The sequence below is a fragment of the Macaca thibetana genome, chromosome 20, assembly GCF_024542745.1.
Source record: "Macaca thibetana thibetana isolate TM-01 chromosome 20, ASM2454274v1, whole genome shotgun sequence".
Lineage (NCBI taxonomy): Eukaryota > Metazoa > Chordata > Mammalia > Primates > Cercopithecidae > Macaca > Macaca thibetana.
The window spans coordinates 75285560-75305410 of record NC_065597.1 but is presented as its reverse complement, the minus strand read 5'-3'; the positions used below and the strand labels follow the sequence as shown (position 1 = coordinate 75305410).

At 50.8% G+C, this 19851-nt stretch overlaps 1 protein-coding gene across 2 annotated transcripts in view; it reads left to right on the top strand.

The window, feature by feature from the left end:
- Positions 1 to 5315: 5315 nt before the first annotated feature.
- The window catches only part of RAB11FIP3 (RAB11 family interacting protein 3), a 103001-nt gene continuing 88465 nt past the window's right edge, over positions 5316 to 19851 (top strand). Inside the window, exon 1 of one of the 2 annotated variants that reach the window (XM_050774677.1) lies at positions 5316 to 6388. In XM_050774677.1, coding sequence (XP_050630634.1) covers positions 5675 to 6388 — 714 coding nt within the window. In that variant the 5' untranslated portion in view covers positions 5316 to 5674. The remainder of the gene's footprint in view (positions 6389 to 19851) is intronic. The other variant, XM_050774676.1, reaches the window with a different exon arrangement.

Below are 19851 nucleotides of genomic sequence, written 5' to 3'. Positions count from 1 at the left end.
TGGGATTACAGGCTTGAGCCACCGCACTGGCCCAATTTTTTTTTTTTTATTTTTACTACATGGAATCTCCCTCTGTTGCCAGGATAGAGTGCAGTGGTGTGTTCTTGGCTCACCGCAAGCTCCATCTCTGGGGTTTGGCTACGCGATTCTCTTTGACTCAGCCTCCCCAGTAGCTGGGTTTCAGCCTGCATCTGCAACCCCGCCTGGCTAAAAAATTGTAAAAATTAGCCAGAGAGGTGGTTTCACCATGCTGGCCAGGCTGGTCTTGAACTCCTGACCTCAAGCTGATCCACCCCACTGGGTTGCCTCCCAAAGTGCTGGGATTACAGGCAACAAGAGCCACCGCAAAAAATGGCCTCAAAAATAAAAAATTCTCATATAGTATGTTTATTCTGTAAGTTGCTTTTTACTACAAATGAAAGCATTTGAAAACAAGATAGGTCATTGATTATGTGTTTTTAAACTTAACAAAAATTGGCTGGGCATGTTGGCTCACGCCTGTGATTCCAGCACTTTGGGAGGCTGAGGTGGGAGGATCACCTGAGGTCAGGAGTTCCAGATCAGCCTGGCCAAGATGGTGCAACCCCGTCTCTACTAAAAAATACAAAAATTAGCCAGGTGCGGTGGCGGGCACCTGTAATCCCAGCTACTTGGGAGGCTGAGGCAGGAGAATCGCTTGAACCAGGATATAGAGGTTGCCGTGAGCCGAAACCGTGCCATTGCACTCCAGCCTGGGCAACAAGAACAAAACTCTGTCTAAAAAATAAAAATAAAAAATATATGATATAGCATGTATTATTCTGTAAGTTGCTTTTTCACCCAGCTTGTCTAGAAGTCTGCCGTGTCAGTTGTGCAGATGTGGTGTACTCACTTAAACTTCTACACTTCACAACAGACAACAGGCTCCACTGAAGCCGTTCGGTTCTTCTTCCAGAGAAATACAAACACCTGAGGGAAACAAGTCTTTCCATCGCCCTGGGAACATGTGCAGTTTCTCTGACAGGCACCGGAAGGCGGATCCCACACTGGAGTACTCCGACCTCTAGCTGCATGCGTAGCGCCAAATTCCCACTCGCTGGTGTCCTCAGACTTACTCTGATTGGTATTCAGGGCTATATTCACACATTTTCCTGGTTACCTGTGAGAAGAGAGTTTTTTTTTTTTTTTTTTTTTTGAGACGGAGTCTCGCTCTGTAGCCCAGGCTGGAGTGCAGTGGCCGGATCTCAGCTCACTGCAAGCTCCGCCTCCCGGGTTTACGCATTCTCCTGCCTCAGCCTCCCGAGTAGCTGGGACTACAAGACGCCCGCCACCTCGCCCGGCTATTTTTTTGTATTTCTTAGTAGAGACGGGGTTTCACCGTGTTAGCCAGGATGGTCTCGATCTCCTGACCTCGTGATCCGCCCATCTCGGCCTCCCAAAGTGCTGGGATTACAGGCTTGAGCCACCGTGCCCGGCCGAGGATGAGGATCTTTTTTATGTGTTTACCGGCCACTTGAATTTCCTCTTCTGGAGCTGCTTATTAATATGCTCCCGTTTCTAGCGATTTTTGCCTCACCTCCCAAGTTGCTGGGATTCTTTTACCGTTTTTTGAGAAATTCTTTTGTGTATTCTAGAAATGAATATTTTGTCTGTTAAATCCTTTCTAACTATCTCTTTTCCCAGAGTAGTGGGATGCTACCCCCACACCCATTTTTTTTTTTTTTTTGGAGACGGAATTTCCTAATGCCAATGGAGTGTATGGTGTGATCTCAGATCAGGCAACTTTGGAAGGCATAATTTAGGGTTTTCCTGGGCCTCTCGAGTAGCGTGGTGGCTCACGCTTTTTTGTTTTTGTCCCATTTTGTACTTTTTTGAGATGGCCAAGGCAGTGCCCACAAGGTCAGGAGATCGAGACCATTCTGGCCAACATGTCTCCCAGGTTCACCCCATCTCTACTAAAAATCCAAAAAAGCTGGGATGGTGGCGGGCGCCTGTACCACCCTGGCTACTCGGTATTTTGAGGCAGAGAGAATGCAGGGTTGAACCGGTTAGGGATGAGCTTGATCGGTGAGCCGAGATCATGCCACTCGGCCTCCCAAAGTGCTGGGATGACAAGCAGAGCGAGACTCTAGTCTCAAAAATAATAATAATAATAATTAGGGTTAGATGCGGTGAGCAAGGTGGGGCCCCCATGATATGGGAACAGTGCCCTTATGAGAAGAGACAGTCTTTTTTTTTTTTTTTTTGAGATGGAGTCTCGCTCTGTCGCCCAGGCTGGAGTGCAGTGGCCGGATCTCAGCTCACTGCAACTTCTGCCTCCCGGCTCCAGTGATTTCCCTGCTCACCCTCCTGAGTAGCTGGGATTACAGGCACCTGCCACCGCCCCCACCTAATTTTTTTTTCTGAGACACAGTCTTACTCTGTCGGCCATGCTGGAGTGCAGTGCTGTGATCTCGACTCACTGCAACCTTCACCGCCCGTGTTCAAGCAATTATCTGCCTCAGCCTCCCGAGTAGCTGGGATTACAGACGCCGGCCACCATACCCAGCTAATATATACATAAATTTTTTAGATGGAGTCTCGCTCTGTCGCCAGGCTGGAGTGCAGTGGTGCAATCTTGTCTCACTGCAACCTCTGTCTCCCAGGTTCAAGTGATTCTCCTCCCTCAGGCTCCTGAGTAGCTGGAACTACAGGCATGTGCCACCACACCCAGCTAATTTTTGTATTTTTAGTAGAGACGGAGTTTCACCATGTTTGCCAGGATGTTCTCAATCTCTTGACCTCGTGATCCGCCCGCCTTGGCCTCCCAAAGTGCTGGGATTATAGACGTGAGCAACCGCGACCAGCCTAAATTTTGTATTTTTAGTAGAGACAGGGTTTCAGCATCTTGGCCAGGCTGGTCTTGAACTCCTGACCTCATGATCCACCCGCCTCGGCCTCCCAAAGTGCTGGAATTACAGGCATGAGCCACCACGCCCGGCCCAGAAGAGACAATCTTTCTCTAACACGTGACAACAGAGAAGATGGTGGCTATGGTTTGAATATTTATACCCTCCAAAACGCGTGTTGAGGCCAGGGCAGATCACTTGAGGTCACGAGTTTAAGACCAGCTTGACCAACACGGTGAAACCCTGTCGCTATGAAAAATACAAAAAATTAGTCGGCCTTGGTGGCACACGCCTGTAATCACAGCTACTCAGGAGGCTGAGGCAGGAGAATCACTTGAACCCGGGAGACGGAGGTTGCAGTGAGCTGAGATCGCGCGACTGTACTCCCGCCTGGGTGATAGAGTGAGACTCCATCTCAAAAAAAAAAAAAAAAAAAAAAAAAAAAAATTAGCCAGGGGTCGTGGCAGGTGGTGGCTAATTTCTATTTTTTTTGGTATTTTTAGTAGCGATGGGGTTTCACCATTTCTGTCTTCTGATCTCGTGATCTGCCTGCCTCAGTCTCCCAGAGTGCTGGGATTACAGGTGTGAGCCACTGCCCCTGGCCTAAGGTGGGAAGATCTCTTGAGCCTAGGAGGTTGAGGCTGCCGTGAGTTATGGTTGCACCACTGCACTGCAGCCTGGGCAACAGGGCAAAACCCTGTCTGAAAAAAAAAAAAAAGGGAACTGCCACAGCTCACAGCCTACCAAGGGGCACAGATAGTAGGTCTGAACAGCAGACGGATAGATGGGAACTTGTCTCTTTAGTTTTTCATGAACAGCTTCTAACTGGTCCAGGCAGGGAGGTGCAGGCTTCCAGGCTGTGGTTCCATGGAAGGCACCAGCCGGGCACGCAATGGACGTTTTCCAGCCCTGGCACAGACAGAGCGTGCGCGTCCCTGCTCTCAGAAAGCCAGCCTTCTGCCTCTGGCAGCGCCGGCACATAAAAGCAGAGGCAGCCTGCTGTCTCTGCCTCACCCACACTAACACCCCTATTTAGAAAGGTTGACACATCACTATCACTGCTTCTGAAAATTTTATCTGGCCAAAGGCATCAGCCCAAACTTGAATTCTTGCCAAAGCTGGAGGTGATTTCGTTCTTTGAATGCAGTATCTTCCTCATGAACACATACAGCTCTTACAAGAAAATGAGAATATAGTTTGGGGAGGGGGACCCCTCACCTTCCTTTTCCCAATGCCAGCCTCACAAAGTCTGGTCCCATGTCCCCTGAGATTTTGCCACGGGAGATGACTCACTCAATTAATACGCTGCTCCTGACCGTACACTTGGAAGCAGAGGTTCCGTTCCTTTGATTTTTGCCAAAGCTGCTTACGAAACCGTATCTTGTGTTGGTGCCCAAGGTGTGTAAAAATACAACTTCATCATTTCCCTGATACAAATCACGACAGGCTAAATTTAGTGCCTCACCTGCTCCTAACTAGTCTGTCCCACCGTCATGCCTGCCGCCAGGCTGTGGTCCTGTCTGAGGTTCTGTGTCCCTCTGAGGACAGGGACACCTAGACACAGAGGTCAGTTGTCAAACGCGGCCACGGTGCTCGTGAGGCTGGCTGCAGACGGGCGATTAACGCTGGGTGTCTTCTTTAGTCTTATTTTCTTGTAAAGACGAGGTCTCGCTTTGGTGCCCAGGTTGGTCTCGAACTCCTGGGCTCAAGCGATCCTCCTGCTTGGGCGTGGGCCACCGCGCCCGTCCCAACGCTGGGCGTCTTGGAGACCTTGGTCACAGGCTTAAGGGAAAGGCCTAGCGCGTGGCCGCGCGTGCCTCTGGTTTCGAGGGACATGGACTGCGTGTCTGGGGCCCCTCCGCACTCCGTATCAGACCCTGCGTCCGCCGGGTCAGCGCGGGGCCTGGGTTGGGCCTCGCCCTCTGCAGCGTCTGCGCCTCGCAACCCCTGAGGCACCTGCAACCCCTGGGCCGCGGAGCCAAGAGTGCGCCGCCTCCTGGTCTCATCAACGTGAGAACGCTTTACCCCGGAAGGGCTCAGCTCCCAGGGGGCTATGTCCCTGTGCGTCTCTCGCTCGCCGCGCGGTGCCGTTTACTCGTCCGCACCATGCGTGGGTCGCGGTCTCGGTTGCGCCCGCTAGTAGCTGTACGTCGGGAACCGTTCTAAGTAAGGTTTGACTCCGCGCGCCCCTTGCCAGGGACGTCACGTCACGCCACGCCTCCACTCGCAGCCTTGGAGCACCCCGGCGTCCCGCGCCTGAAGCTCGAGACCCCAGCTCCGGCGAGACGAGGCATACAAGACAGCGGAACACCCCCCGCAGCCGCCGCACTGCCGCGACACTCCCGGCGCCTGCCTTTATAGGAAGCCGGCGAGGGGCTGGGGCACCGCCGGGACGTGCTGACGTCAAGCCCGACGGAGGGCGGGGCCGGGGCAGCGGCGGCGGCGTTAGTTCTCCGGGTACCTCAGGAGCCTCAGCCTGCTTAGTCTCCTCATCCTGCTTCACAGGCTGCGCGGCCTCCGGTGTCCTCGGCCCCCGTCCGCTGTCGCCCGCCGCCCGGCCCCTCGCCGCCCTCCCTAGGCCGCCCCGCCGCCATGGGCCTGCGCCCGCCTCGCCGCCGGGCCGAGGGCAGCTGAGGCGCGGCGCGAAGATGGGCGAGGACGGAGCAGGGCCCGAGCGCCAGCCCCAGCAGCCCGGGCGCCCCGCGCGCGCCCGCCCGCGCCGCCGAGGGGATGCCCGCGCCCGCCGCCGCGCCCTGAGCGCCTTTGTCTGCCGCCCGCGCCCTCCGCACCACTAGCCTCTAAGGAGCATGGCGTCGGCCCCGCCGGCCTCGCCCCCGGGCTCGGAGCCGCCGGGGCCCGACCCGGAGCCGGGCGGGCCGGACGGGCCGGGGGCGACGCAGCCGGCGCCGGGCCCTGCGGAGCTACGCCTCGGAGCGCTCGCCGCCGGCTCCGATCCGGAGCCCCCGGGCCTGGATGAGCCTGCGCCCGGAGCCGCTGCGGATGGCGGGGCGCGCTGGAGCGCCGGGCCGGCCCCGGGGCTGGAGGGAGGCCCGGGGGACCCCGGGGCGCCCGCCCCGCCGCCACGCTCCGGCCCGCTGGGGCAGCTCGAGAGCCCGGAAGCCCCGGGCCCAGGGCCCCGCTCCGAGGCACCGCTTCCAGAACTCGACCCGCTGTTCTCCTGGACTGAGAAGCCCGAGGAGTGTGGCCCCCTGGGCTGCCCGGAGAGCGCGCCTTACCGCTTGCAGGGGTCCAGCAGCAGCCACCGAGCGCGGGGCGAGGTCGACCTCTTCTCTCCCTTCCCCGCGCCCACGGCGGGCGAGCTGGCGCTGGATGAGGGTCCCGGGTCCCCGCCGCAGCCCTCGGATCTCAGCCAGACCCACCCCCTTCCGAGCGAGCCCGCGGGGAGTCAGGAGGACGGCCCCCGCCTCCGAGCCGTGTTCGATGCCCTGGACGGGGATGGGGACGGTTTCGTCCGCATCGAGGACTTCGTCCAGTTTGCCACGGTCTACGGGGCAGAGCAGGTACGGAGCGGCCCGGGCCGGGGCGTGGGAACCGGGCAGGTGCGCGTCTGGCCTGCGGGGTTGATGTGGGACCGGTCGACGCGGCCCATGGAGTCGGGAAAGGCATTGTCAAGACCTGCGAGTCCTGCTTTTGCTGCTTATTCACCACTTCGGCCCTGGTTTTCTGGTTGAATTTCACTGGAGTCCCTATTCCCTTCTTAAAAGGAGGTTCTATTCTGGGGAGTCAGTTTTTTCCCATCCCCCCATCGCCCCGTCAGCTGGATCTTACAGAGGTCAGCTCCTGGCCTGGGGACACCCCCCCAGGGTGCCTAATCGACGTGCCCCTGAATGAAAAAGTTCCCCGCAATTCCCTCGCCTGAGGGCCCAGATACTGCTTGGCTGAATTTACCCAAGTTCGAGCCGCAGAGGCCAGGCTGCCCAGACACCTTGAGATCCTACTGATAGATACCTATTTTGAGCACAATTACTTTACTGTGCGTGGTTGACATCTTTTCTACTTAGATTTCATCTTTTATTGTTTGGGAGACAGTCGATGCTTGTAGAAGGTCCTGGAATTAAGAATTTTTACTTTGGTGCCTTTGGGGAGGAAGGGAATGAGCCTCTGAGCTTGTTGGCAAATACAGAAGTCTAGCAGAACTCCATTAGGGCCACCTCCACTCTAGCAGGAGAGGTGAAATGCGTGGACAGGCACTGCGCACAATACAGTGTGGCAGGGGTCCACGCGGTCCTCAGGGCGCCTGCTCCTGGGGGGAAGGTGGGCCGGAAGATGCAGTCATTGCTATCTACCTCAGCACTTAATAAGTTTAAGTGGAGATAACGGCAGGGCCGTGTGTGTTCTGCCAATAACCCGGTGGACATCAAATAATACCAGCGCTCACTTTTAAATAGTTTACTTTGTAGGAAATCCCTAAGGTGCATCTGTCAATTTTTTGTATTTTGTTGACTTCTCACACATGCAGGCATCTGGTAAGTGGGTGTTCAAGTACATATGCATGTTTAAGCCAAAGGTCTGTCAGAAAAGAGGTAAAATTGGCACACTGCTATTTAGGGTGTCAGTCATAACATTAAGAACCTTGATGGCCAGGCGCGGTGGCTCACGCCTGTAATCCCAGCACTTTGGGAGGCCGAGGCGGGCGGATCACGAGGTCAGGAGATCGAGACCATCCTGGCTAACATGGTGAAACCCCGTCTCTACTAAAAAATACAAAAAAATTAGCCGGTGTGGTGGTAGGCACCTGTAGTCCCTGCTATTTGGGAGGCTGAGGCAGGAGAATGGCCTGAGCCCAGGAGGCGGAGCTTGCAGTGAGCTGAGATTGTGCCACTGCCCTCCAGCCTGGGCGAGAGCGAGACTTCCATCTCAAAAAAAAAACAAAAAAAAAAAAAAAAAAAGGGGCCTGATAAATCAGGGTTCCTTACTGAGTTCACACTAAGAAGGTGTACAGACAGGTGCCTGTGGGGCAGCCTGCACTGCTCACGTGCTTAGCTCCAGTTGGGATATTGTCAGGATAGTTTTCCACCTACTCTAATGGGCAGTAAAATATGTGACTGATACTTTCCGGTATCGTCAGTGTGGATGGTGGTTGCTGGTCTAGGTGTTTTGCTGTGTTTCCTTCTTGCCTCTGACCTGGAGAGCACCTTGAGCTCCCTTGGTTGCTGTTGGCTAGTGCACTGTGTCTTCTCTCAAACATACTCTTGCTTTAGTACAGCAAAGAAGGCAGGAGAGTACCACCTTTGCTCCTTGTTACCATAACCCAACTTTGATAGAGAGCTTCTGTGAGGCTCAGGTATGTTTCCACTGGATTATACCACAGTTCTCTGAGATGGTAGGCAAGCATGATTCATCCCCACTTTGCAGGTAAGAAACCAGAAACTCAGAAAGGTTAATGTAGCTCTCCCAAGGCCTCACAGGGGTAGAACTAGATCTTTTGGCTCTTAGACCTTAGATGCCTCTTCTTAAATGTGGTGGCTCACAATATCCCTATTGTGATAATAACTTTTTGACTTTCATACAATTATTTTTATTTGAGAAACAGCTTTTGTCATAACCTCCCTTAATGATCACAATGGGAAAAACTTCGGGTTGCTATTTGGGGCTGAGCTTTCTTGTCATCACAAAGTACAAGTGAGACAAAATTCTTCACTCTGACAGCTCTTGGTGGAATTCGAAGGTTGGGGGCAAGGACTGGATGACTTGGGGTTTGATGAGGATGGGAAAGTGGAAGGGATCTCCTGTGGTATTACTCCTTCTGTCTGTTCTTCTGGATGGCTGAGGAAGAAGCAATGTTGGGTATGATCTGAGTGCCTGGACTTGGACCAGGTTCCTGGGATGGAGGAGAGCTCTTGATTTCTTCAAGCTAAGTTACTGTTCGGCAGCAGATAATTTACAGGGTAAAGAAAGGTTGATTTTCATGTTATGTAACCCTGTAGCCATTCCTCAGTTTCAGCAGTCTTGGTTCATCTGTAAACTACCCACTTACTACCCCTAGATGATTTTTGAAGTGGGTTCCTGACATTATATCATTTCTTCCATAAATGCTTCAGTATGTATTTCCAAAATATATCGATTCTTTTGAAAACATTAATGATTTTTTTAAAAAAACCCTAGGGAACAGTTCAGATAAACTGGATAACAGCAATAAAGATCGTAAGTTTTTGTACTTTCTACCTTGAGATTTCAAAATATTGAGCACATGAGAGACTCTTAGTCCAGTCACATTACTGTCCTTGATGATAACAACTGGATTATCTTATTTTATTTTATTTTTTTTTTGAGGTAGAGTCTTGCTCGCTCTGTTGCCCAGGCTGGAGTGCAATGGTTTGATCTCAGCTCACTGCAACCTCTGCCTCCTAGGTTCAAGCGATTCTCCTGCTTCATTCAACTTCCTGTGTAGCTGGGATTATAGGCGCCTGACACCACACCTGGCTATTTTTTGTATTTTAGTAGAGAAGGGGTTTCTTCATGTTGGCCAGGCTGGTCTTGAACTCTTGACCTTAGGTGATCCACCCACCACTTTGTAATCCCAAAGTGCTGGGATTACAGGCATGAGCCACCGCGTCTGGCCAAGTATCTTAATTTTTTTTTTTTTTTGAGACGGAGTCTCGCTGTGTCTCCCAGGCTGGCGTGCAGTGGCGTGATCTCGGCTCACTGCAAGCTCCGCCTCCCGGGTTCACGCCATTCTCCCACCTCAGCCTCCCAAGTAGCTGAGACTACAGGCGCCCGCCACCACGCCCGGCTAGTTTTTTGTATTTTTAGTAGAGACGGGGTTTCACCATGTTAGCCAGGATAGTCTCGATCTCCTGACCTCGTGATCCACCCGCCTTGGCCTCCCAAAGTGCTGGGATTACAGGCTTGAGCCACCGCGCCCGGCCAAGTATCTTAATTTTTTTTTTTTTTTTTTTTTTTTTTTTGAGACGGAGTCTCGCTCTGTCACCCAGGCTGGAGTGCAGTGGCCGGATCTCAGCTCACTGCAAGCTCCGCCTCCCGGGTTCACGCCATTCTCCTGCCTCAGCCTCCCGAGTAGCTGGGACTACAGGCGCCTGCCACCTCGCCCGGCTAAGTTTTTGTATTTTTAGTAGAGACGGGGTTTCACTGTGTTAGCCAGGATGGTCTCGATCTCCTGACCTCGTGATCCGCCCGTCTCGGCCTCCCAAAGTGCTGGGATTACAGGCTTGAGCCACCGCGCCCGGCCAAGTATCTTAATTTTTATCAAATTTTCAGAGGTATCACATTCAATGTCTTCTGTGTAATCTGTTTATGAAGGTAGCATTTTAAATTATTTAAATGGATTATCTGAATTTTTAATAGAAGCAGCTCCTGTTTATAATACAGGTGGCTTTTGTGTCCCTCTTTCTTTAGCAATGTCATGGTGTGTTTGGATCTAATTACATCATCTGGTGATAGATCAGGTGTGGTGTAATGTAACACAGTGTTATGTTAGCAGGAATCAGCAGATGAAAGGAGCAAGTGGAGCTTTCTGGTTACATTTTCTTTTTTTTTTTTTTTTTTTTTTTTTTTTTTTTTTTTTTGAGACAGAGTCTTGCTCTGTCGCCCAGGCTGGAGTGCAGTGGCCGGATCTCAGCTCACTGCAAGCTCCGCCTCCCAGGTTTAGACCATTCTCCTGCCTCAGCCTCCCGAGTAGCTGGGACTACAGGCGCCGCCACCTCGCCCGGCTAGTTTTTTGTATTTTTTAGTAGAGACGGGGTTTCACCGTATTAGCCAGGATGGTCTCGATCTCCTGACCTCGTGATCCGCCCGTCTCGGCCTCCCAAAGTGCTGGGATTACAGGCTTGAGCCACCGCGCCTGGCCTATATTTTCTTGAAACAGGAATTTATAGTCAGATGCATCCAGGAATTAGCTATGAAGTTGGAATAGGTGATTTTTAAGGCTTCAACCATCTCTGGAGATTGACATGACCCTTTCATGCTGCGAGGGCTGATGCTTTTGTATTTACTACCACCCATCATGAAGCAGAGATTGTAAAATAAATTCTAGGAGTGTTGTGAGAAAGGATTAATTTTGTTTTGTTTTTAAAGATTATGACTTTACATGTTATTTTTACAGTCACTTAAGCATTTGTATTTTAATAGCCACTGATTCTTTCCAGAGAATGTCCTTCAGTAACCTTGGTAGGCATTGTCTGTCTTCAGTACTTGCAGAAATAGGCTGCTGAAGGAAGTGTGGATGCTCAGATCTCCCTACGTTTTTTTATTCCGGCACCGCCGCTGGTGGCAGTAGGAAGTTCCTAGGGACATTTGACTGCACCTTTTTGTTTGTTTGTTTTGAGACAGGATCTCACTCTGTCACCCAGTCTGGAGTGCAGTGGCAAGATCTCAGCTCACTGCAACCTCCATCTCCTGGGCTCAAGCAGTCCTCCCATCTTAGCCTCCTGAGTAGCTGGGACTATAGGCAGGCATGACCATGCTCTGCTAATTTAAAAAAATTGGCTGGGCGCGGTGGCTCACGCCTGTAATCCCAGCACTTTGGGAGATTGAGGCGGGTGGATCACGCGGTCAGGAGATCAAGACCATCCTGGCTAACATGGTGAAACCCCGTCTCTACTAAAAATATAAAAATTAAAAAAAAATTATTTTTGTAGAGACGATGTATAGTATAGTGATATTGCCCAGGCATATTATTGAACTCCTAGGCTCTAGCGACCCTCCTCAGGCCTCAGCTTCCCAAGGTGCTGGGATTGCAGGCATGAGCCATAGCGCCCGGCCTGGCATCACCTTTTATTTGCTCTGTATCATTTCCAGTCTGTTAGCCTTGAATTTGAGTGAAGGTGTGTGTGAATGAGAGTGAGAGTGTGTGTGTGTGAGCAGTTATGTATGTGATGTGTGTAATATGTGTGTGTGTAATATATGTGTGGTGAGATGTGTGGGAGCATGTGTCTGCAGGAGAGGGATGTGTATGTAGGAGTGGGATATCTGTGTGGACGTGGCTTGTCATGTATGTGTGTGAGCAGGTGAGTGTATGTGTTTTGGGTCTGCATGTTGACTGAATTGCTAAAAGGCAAATGAAGCTTGGGTTATATAAAGCAGAAAATGACCAATAATCCCACTATCCTAAGAAAAATAACATTACCATTATTTTAGTACATTTCTTTTCAGACTTTTTTTTTTTTTTTAAATAGAGTCTCGCCCTCTCCCCCAGGCTGGAGTGCAGTGGCACAATCTCAGCTCACTGCAGCCTCCACCACCTGGGTTCAAGTGATTGTCCTGCCTGAGCCTCCTGAGTAGCTTGGACTACAGGCGTGCAACGCCTGACTAATTTTTATATTTTTAGTAGAGACGAGGTTTCACCATGTTGACCAGGCTGGTCTCGAACCCCTGACCTCAAGTGATCCACCTGCCTTGGCCTCCCAAAGTGTTGGGATTACAGGTGTGAGCCACTGTGCCCAGCTTAGACCTTCTTTGTACATAGACACAGACACACAGGTGACTGTCCACAAAGGTACACAATTGAGATCATATTGGGGTAGAAGCTAAATTTTTTTATTTTTTATTTTTTATTTTTTATTTTATTTTATTTTTTTGAGACGGAGTCTCGCTCTGCCGCCCAGGCTGGAGTGCAGTGGCCGGATCTCAGCTCACTGCAAGCTCCGCCTCCCGGGTTTACGCCATTCTCCTGCCTCAGCCTCCCGAGTAGCTGGGACTACAGGCGCACGCCACCTCGCCCGGCTAGTTTTTTGTATTTTTTTTTTTAGTAGAGACGGGGTTTCACCCTGTTTTGAGACGGAGTCTAGCTCTGTCGCCCAGGCTGGAGTGCAGTGGCGCAGTCTTGGCTCACTGCAGGCTCTGTCTCCTGGGTTCATGCCATTCTCCTGCCTCAGCCTCTTGAGTAGCTGGGACTACAGGCACATGCTACCACACCTGGCTAATTTATTGTATTTTTAGTAGAGACAGGGTTTCACTGTGTTAGCCAGGATGGTCTCGATCTCCTGACTTCGTGATCCGCCCGCCTTGGCCTCCCAAAGTGCTGGGATTACAGGCGTGGGCCACTGGCCTGGCAGGTGTATATGTTAATGGAAACCTAAGGTTTACTTGTCCCCAGGAAAATTCAGAGTTGTTAAGGATGGCCTGAGCAGTGGCTAATACCGGTAATCCCAGCACTCTGGGAGGCTGAGGTGGGCAGATCACCTGAGGTCATGAGTTTAAGACCAGCCTGGCCAACATGGCAAAACCTAAACTGTACTGTCTACTAAAAATACAAAAATTAGACGAGGCGCGGTGGCTCCCGCCTGTAATCCCAGCACTTTGGGAGGCCGAGGCAGGTGTATCACGAGGTCAACAGATCAAGACTAGCCTAAGCAACATGGTGAAACCGTGTCTCTACTAAAAATACAAAAAATTAGCCGGACGTGGTGCATGTGCCTGTAATCCCAGCTACTTGGGAGGCTGAGGCAGGAGAATTGCTTGAGCCTGGGAGGTGGAGGTTGCAGTGAGCTGAGGTCTCACCACTGCACTCCAGCTCGGGCGACAGATCAAGACTCTGTCTTAAAAAACAAAAACAGGCCGGGCGCGGTGGCTCACGCCTGTAATCCCAGCACTTTGGGAGGCCGAGATGGGCAGATCATGAGGTCAGGATATCAAGACTATCCTGGCTAACACGGTGAAACCCTGTCTCTACTAAAAATACAAAAATCAGCCGGGCGTGGTGGTGGGTGCCTGTAGTTCCAGCTACATGGGAGGCTGAAGCAGGAGAATGGCGTGAACCCGGGAGACGGAGCTTGCAGTGAGTAGAGATCGCGCCACTGCACTCCAGCCTGGGCGACAGAGCGAGACTCCGTCTCAAAACAAAAACAAAAACAAAAATTAGCTGGGCTTGGTGGTGGGCGCCTGTAATCCTAGCTACTCGGGAGACTGAGGCGGGAGACTGAGGCAGGAGAATTGCTTGAACCCTGGAGGTGGAGGTTGCAGTGAGCTGAGATTGTGCCACTGCACTCCAGCCTGGGTGACAGAGCGAGACTCCGTCTCAAAAAAAAAAAAAAAAAAAAGGTGCTGGGCACGGTGGCTCAAGCCTGTAATCCCAGCACTTTGGGAGACCAAGACGGGCGGATCACGAGGTCAGGAGATTGAGACCATCCTGGCTAACACGGTGAAACCCCATCTCTACTAAAAAACAAAAAAACTAGCCGGGCGAGGTGGTGGGCGGCTGTAGTCCCAGCTGCTTGGGAGGCTGAGGCAGGATAATGGCGTCATCCTGGAAGGCGGAGCTTGCAGTGAGCCTAGATCCGGCCACTGCACTCCAGCTTGGGCGACAGAGCGAGACTCCGTCTCAAAAAAAAAAAAAAAAAAAAAAAAAAAAAAGGTTAAGGACTATTCTAGTTCCAGTTTAGGATCTAACATACAGGAAGAGTTTAATTATATGTAGATGGTGCAGACAAGGTTGTTAAGGGCACCAGGCTTATGAATTGCTTCTCTTCCAAGCACTTATTTTGTTTAAATTCTGGCAACATTCAATCTAAACATTAGTTATATCAGACAAAAGGATTAGGCATCCATTTAAGTCTATTATGTAGCTCGTCAAAGTGATAATTATAAAGGCTCCAAACTTACTTAGATTAGCACTTGTAAGTTATTATGATAGAGTGATGTACTAAATATATACCACACTTACAACCATGTAGAATTGTTACAAGTGAAAGAAGTTTTGAAGATGTATTAAAAGTACTTTTAGTTTTGTGTTGAGAGGTGTGAGTGTGTAGGACAGGGTGTATGGTGGGAATGGTTTTATGTGAGGTATTGTCTATATTTCCTGTTACGTTACTGATTTTAATTATTTTGAAAAGTAGTGCCTTTGCACATAGCATAGAGTTCAAACAGTATAGAAGGGAATCTAGTAAAAAAAAATCATTACAGTTGGTAGAAATAAAAAAAATTAAGTACACCCTAAAGATAAAATATTTACATACTTTGAGTTCATTAAGGTTCGTACAAAATATACAAAATGCATCTAAAGAAACTTGGATTTCTAGTAAAGAACTAGATGGAACATTGAATTTGCATCTGCAGATGCTTTATGACGATGGGCTATTTTTATTGATACTTGGAAAAATGCATATTAGAAAATGCCTGTAATTCCTGCTTCTTGGAGAAGGAAAAAAAAATGCTTGTAATCCTTTTATAATTTTTTTTCTTTTTTTTTTTTTAAGAGATGGGATCATTGGCAAGGTGCGGTGGCTCACACCTGTAATCCCAGCAATTTGGGAGGCCGACGCGGGCAGCTCACAAGGTCAGGAGTTCGAGACCAGCCTGACCAATGTGGTGAAACCCCGTCTCTGCTAAAAATACAAAAAATTAACCAGGCATGGTGGCAGGCACCTGTAATCCCAGCTACTCAGGGACTGAGGCAGAAGAATCGCTTGAACCCGGGAGGCAGAGGTTACAGTGAGCCAAGATCACGTCCCTGCACTCCAGCCCAGGCGAAAATGCAAGACTCCATCTCTTTTTTTTTTTTTTTGAGACAGAGTCTCGCTCTGTCGCCCAGGCTGGAGTGCAGTGGCAAGATCTCAGCTCACTGCAAGCTCCGCCTCCCCGGTTCCCGCCATTCTCCTGCCTCAGCCTCCCGAGTAGCTGGGACTACAGGCGCCCGCCACCTCGCCCAGCTAGTTTTTTTTTGTATTTTTTAGTAGAGACGGGGTTTCACCGTGTTAGCCAGGATGGTCTCGATCTCCTGACCTCATGATCCGCCCGTCTCGGCCTCCCAAAGTGCTGGGATTACAGGCTTGAGCCACCGCGCCCGGCAAGACTCCATCTCAAAAAAAAAAAAAAGAGACGGGGTCTCCCTTTGTCGTCTGGGCTGGAGTGCAGTGGTGTGATCATGTATAGTTCACTGCAGCCTTGAACTCCTGGGCTGGGTTCAAGGGATTCTCCCACCTCAGCCTCCAGGGACATGCCCCCACACCCAGCCAATGTTTTTTTTTTTTTTTTTTTTTTTAGTTTTTTCGAGACGGAGTCTTGCTCTGTCCCCCTGGCTGGAGTGCAGTGGCACTATCTCGGCTCACTGCAAGCTCCGCCTCCCAGGATCATGCCATTCTCCTGCCTCAGCCTCCCGAGTAGCTGGGACTACAGGCGCCCGCCACCGCGCCCGGCTAATTTTTTTGTATTTTTAGTAGAGACGGGGTTTCACCATGTTAGCCAGGATGGTCTCGATCTCCTGACCTTGTGATCCGCCCGCCTCGGCCTCCCAAAGTGCTGGGATTACAAGCGTGAGCCACCGCGCCCGGCCTGTTTTGTTTGTTTATTTATTTATTTGTTTATTTTTGAGACAGGGTTTGGCCCTGTTGCCCAGGGTGGAGTGCAGTGGCATGATCTCAGCTCACTGCAAGCTCCAACTCCCAGGTTCAAGGGATCCTTCTGCCTCAGCCTCCTGAGTAGCTGGGACTATAGGTGCGTGCCAGCACACACAGCCAACTTTTGTGTTTTTTGTAGAGATGAGGTTTTGCCGTGTTGCTGCTCTGCTAAGCTCAAGGGATCTGCCCACCTTGGCGTCTGAAAGTGCTGGGATTATAGGTATGAGCTACTGTGCCCAGCCTTATTTTTATTTTTTGTAGAGACAGTTCTCACTATGTTACCTGGGTGAACTCCTGGCCTCAAGCAATCCTCCTAATTTGGCCTCCCAAAGTTTTGAGATTATGGGCGTGACCTCCTTGCTAGGCCAGCAAATTCTTAGTGACAGAATTACAGCGAGATAGGAAGAATAAGTCCTAGTGTTCTGCCACTGTAGGATGACGGTAGTTAAAAATCTGTTTTTCCAAATAGCTAGAAGGGAGGAGTCAGGTGCAGTGGCTCACACTTGTAATCCCAGCACTTTGGGAGGCCAGGGAGGGTGAATCACTTGAGGTCAGGAGTTGGAGACCAGCCTGGATAACATGGCATGAAACCCCGTCTCTACTAAAAGTACAAAAATTAGCTGAATGTGGTGGTGGGCACCTGTAGTCCCAGCTACTGGGGAGGCTAAGGCAGGAGAATCGTTGGAACACGGGAGGCAGAGGTTGCAGTGAGGCGAGATTGCGCCACTGCACTCCAGCCTGGGTGACAGAGGGAGACTCCGTCTCAGAAAAAAAGGCTAGGTGCGATGGCTTATGCCTGTAATCCTAGCACTTTGGGAGGCTGAGGCAGGAGGATCACCTGAGGTCAGGATTTCTAGACCAGTGTGGCCAACATGGTGAAACCCCATCGCTAATAGAATTAAAAAAACCGAGCCAGGTGTGGTGGTGCACGCCTGTAATCCCAGTGAGCTGAGATAGTGCCATTGCACTCCAGCCTGGACAACAAGAATGAAACGCCATCTCAAAAAAAAAAAAAACTAGTAGGAGGATATTGAATCTCCCCGACCCAAAGAAATGATAAATGTTGAAGATGAGAGATGTGCTAAGTATGCGGAACTGATAACTGTACGTTATAGACATCGGAACATCACTGTGCAGCCACGAGCATGCAAGACTGTTATGTCAGTTAATCAAATAAAGGGGAAAAATTCTTAGTGAAAAGAATTGTACTAATTGCAATGTAATTATTACTATTTTTTTTTGTGAGACGGAGTCTTACTCTGTCGCCCAGGCTGGAGTGCAGTGGCCGGATCTCGGCTCACTGCATGCTCCGCCTCCGGGGTTTACGCCATTCTCCTGCCTCAGCCTCCCGAGTAGCTGGCACTACAGGCGCCCGCCACCTCGCCCGGCTAGTTTTTTTTTGTATTTTTTAGTAGAGACGGGGTTTCACCGTGTTAGCCAGGATGGTGTCAATCTCCTGACCTTGTGATCCGTCCGTCTTAGCCTCCCAAAGTGCTGGGATTACAGACTTGAGCTACCACGCCCGGCCCACTGTAATTATTATTATTATTTTTTGAGACAGTGTGTCAGTCTGTTGCCCAGGCTGGAGTGCAATGGTGTAATCTCGGCTCACTGCAACCTCCGCCTCCTGGGTTCAAGTGATTCTCCTGCCTTATTCTCCCAAGTAGCTGGGATTAGAGGCTCATGCTAGCACACCTGGTTAATTTTTATATTTTTAGTAGAGATGATGTTTCACCATATTGGCCAGGCTGGCTTTGAACTCCTGATCTTAAGTGATCCACTCACCTTGGCCTCCCAAAGTGCTGAGGTTACAGGCATGAGCCACTGCACCTGGCCTTCCCTCACCTCCTGAGATGGAGTCTTGCTCTGTCACCCAGGCTGGAGTGCAGTGGTGCATTCTCCACTCACTGCAACCTCCACCTCTCAGGCTCAAGTGATTCTCCTGCCTGAACCTCCTGAGTAGCTAGGATTACAGGCATGCACCACCATGCCCGGCTAATTTTTGTATTCTTAGTAGAGATGGGGTTTCGCTGTGTTGGCCAGGCTAGTCTTGAACTGTTGACCTAGTGATACGCCCACCTTGGCCTCCCAGAGGGCTGGGATTATAGGCATGAGCCACTGCATCCAGCTTTTTTTTTGTTTTTGTTTTTGTTTGTTTTTTTTTTTTTTTTTTTTGAGACAAAGTCTCGCTCTGTCGCCCAGGCTGGAGTGCAGTGACCGGATCTCAGCTCACTGCAAGCTCCGCCTCCCGGGTTCCCGCCATTCTCCTGCCTCAGCCTCCCGAGTAACTGGGACTACAGGCACCCGCCACCTCGCCCGGCTAGTTTTTTGTGTTTTTTGGTAGAGACGGGGTTTCACCGTGTTCGCCAGGATGGTCGCGATCTCCTGACCTCGTGATCCGCCCGTCTCGGCCTCCCAAAGTGCTGGGATTACAGGCTTGAGCCACCGCGCCCGGCTTGTTTCTGTTTTTGAGACAGAGTCTTGGTCTGTCACCCAGGTTGGAGTCCAGTGGCACCATCTCAGCTCACTGCAGCTTCCGCCTCCAGGGTTAAAGCGATTCTCCTGCCTCAGCCTTGTGAGTAGCTGAGACTACAGGTGCACGCCACCATGCCTGGCTAATTTTCGTATGTTCACATTGGCCAGGCTGGTCTGGAACACCTGACCTTGGGATCCGCCCGCCTTGGGCTTCCAAAATATTGGGATTACCGGCATAAGCTAATGTGTCCGGCCTTTTAAATTTTTTTTTTTTTTTTTTCCTGAGACGGAATTTTGCCCTATCTCCAGGCTGGAGTGCAGTGGCACGATCTCAGCTCACTGCAACCTCTGCCTCCCAGGTTCAAGTGATTTGCCTGTCTTAACCTCCCAAGTAGCTGGGACACCTGGCATGCGCCACTGCGCCCAGCTAATTTTTGTATTTTTAATACAGACGGGGTTTCACTATATTGGCCAGGATGGTCTGCATCTCTTGACCCTGTGATCCGCCTGCCTTGGCACCCAAAGTGCTCGGATTTATAGGCGTGAACTGCCATGCCCGGCTAAAACATTTTTTATTATTTATTTATTTATTTATTTATTTATTTATTTATTTATTTTTTGAGATGGACTCTTGCCGTATCGCCCAGGCTGGAGTGCAGTGGCCCATCTCCACTCACTGCAAGCTCCGCCTCCCGGGTTCCCACCATTCTCCTGCCTCAGCCTCTCGATTAGCTGGGACTACAGGTGCCTGCCACCACACCTGGCTAATTTTTTTTTGTATTTTTAGTAGAGACAGGGTTTTACCATGTTAGCTAGGATGGTCTCGATCTGCTGACCTTGTGATCTGCCTGCCTCGGCCTCCCAAAGTGCTGGGATTACAGGCGTGAGCCACCGTGCCCGGCCAAAACATTTTTTTTTTTTTTTTTTTTTTGAGACGGAGTCTCGCTGTGTCACCCAGGCTGGAGTGCAATGGCCCGATCTCGGCTCACTGCAAGCTCCGCCTCCTGGGTTTACGCCATTCTCCCGCCTCAGCCTCTGAGTAGCTGGGACTACAGGCGCCCGCCACCACGCCCAGCTAGTTTTTTGTATTTTTAGTAGAGACGGGGTTTCACCATGTTAGCCAGGATGGTCTCGATCTCCTGACTTCGTGATCCACCCGCCTCGGCCTCCCAAAGTACTGGGATTACAGGCTT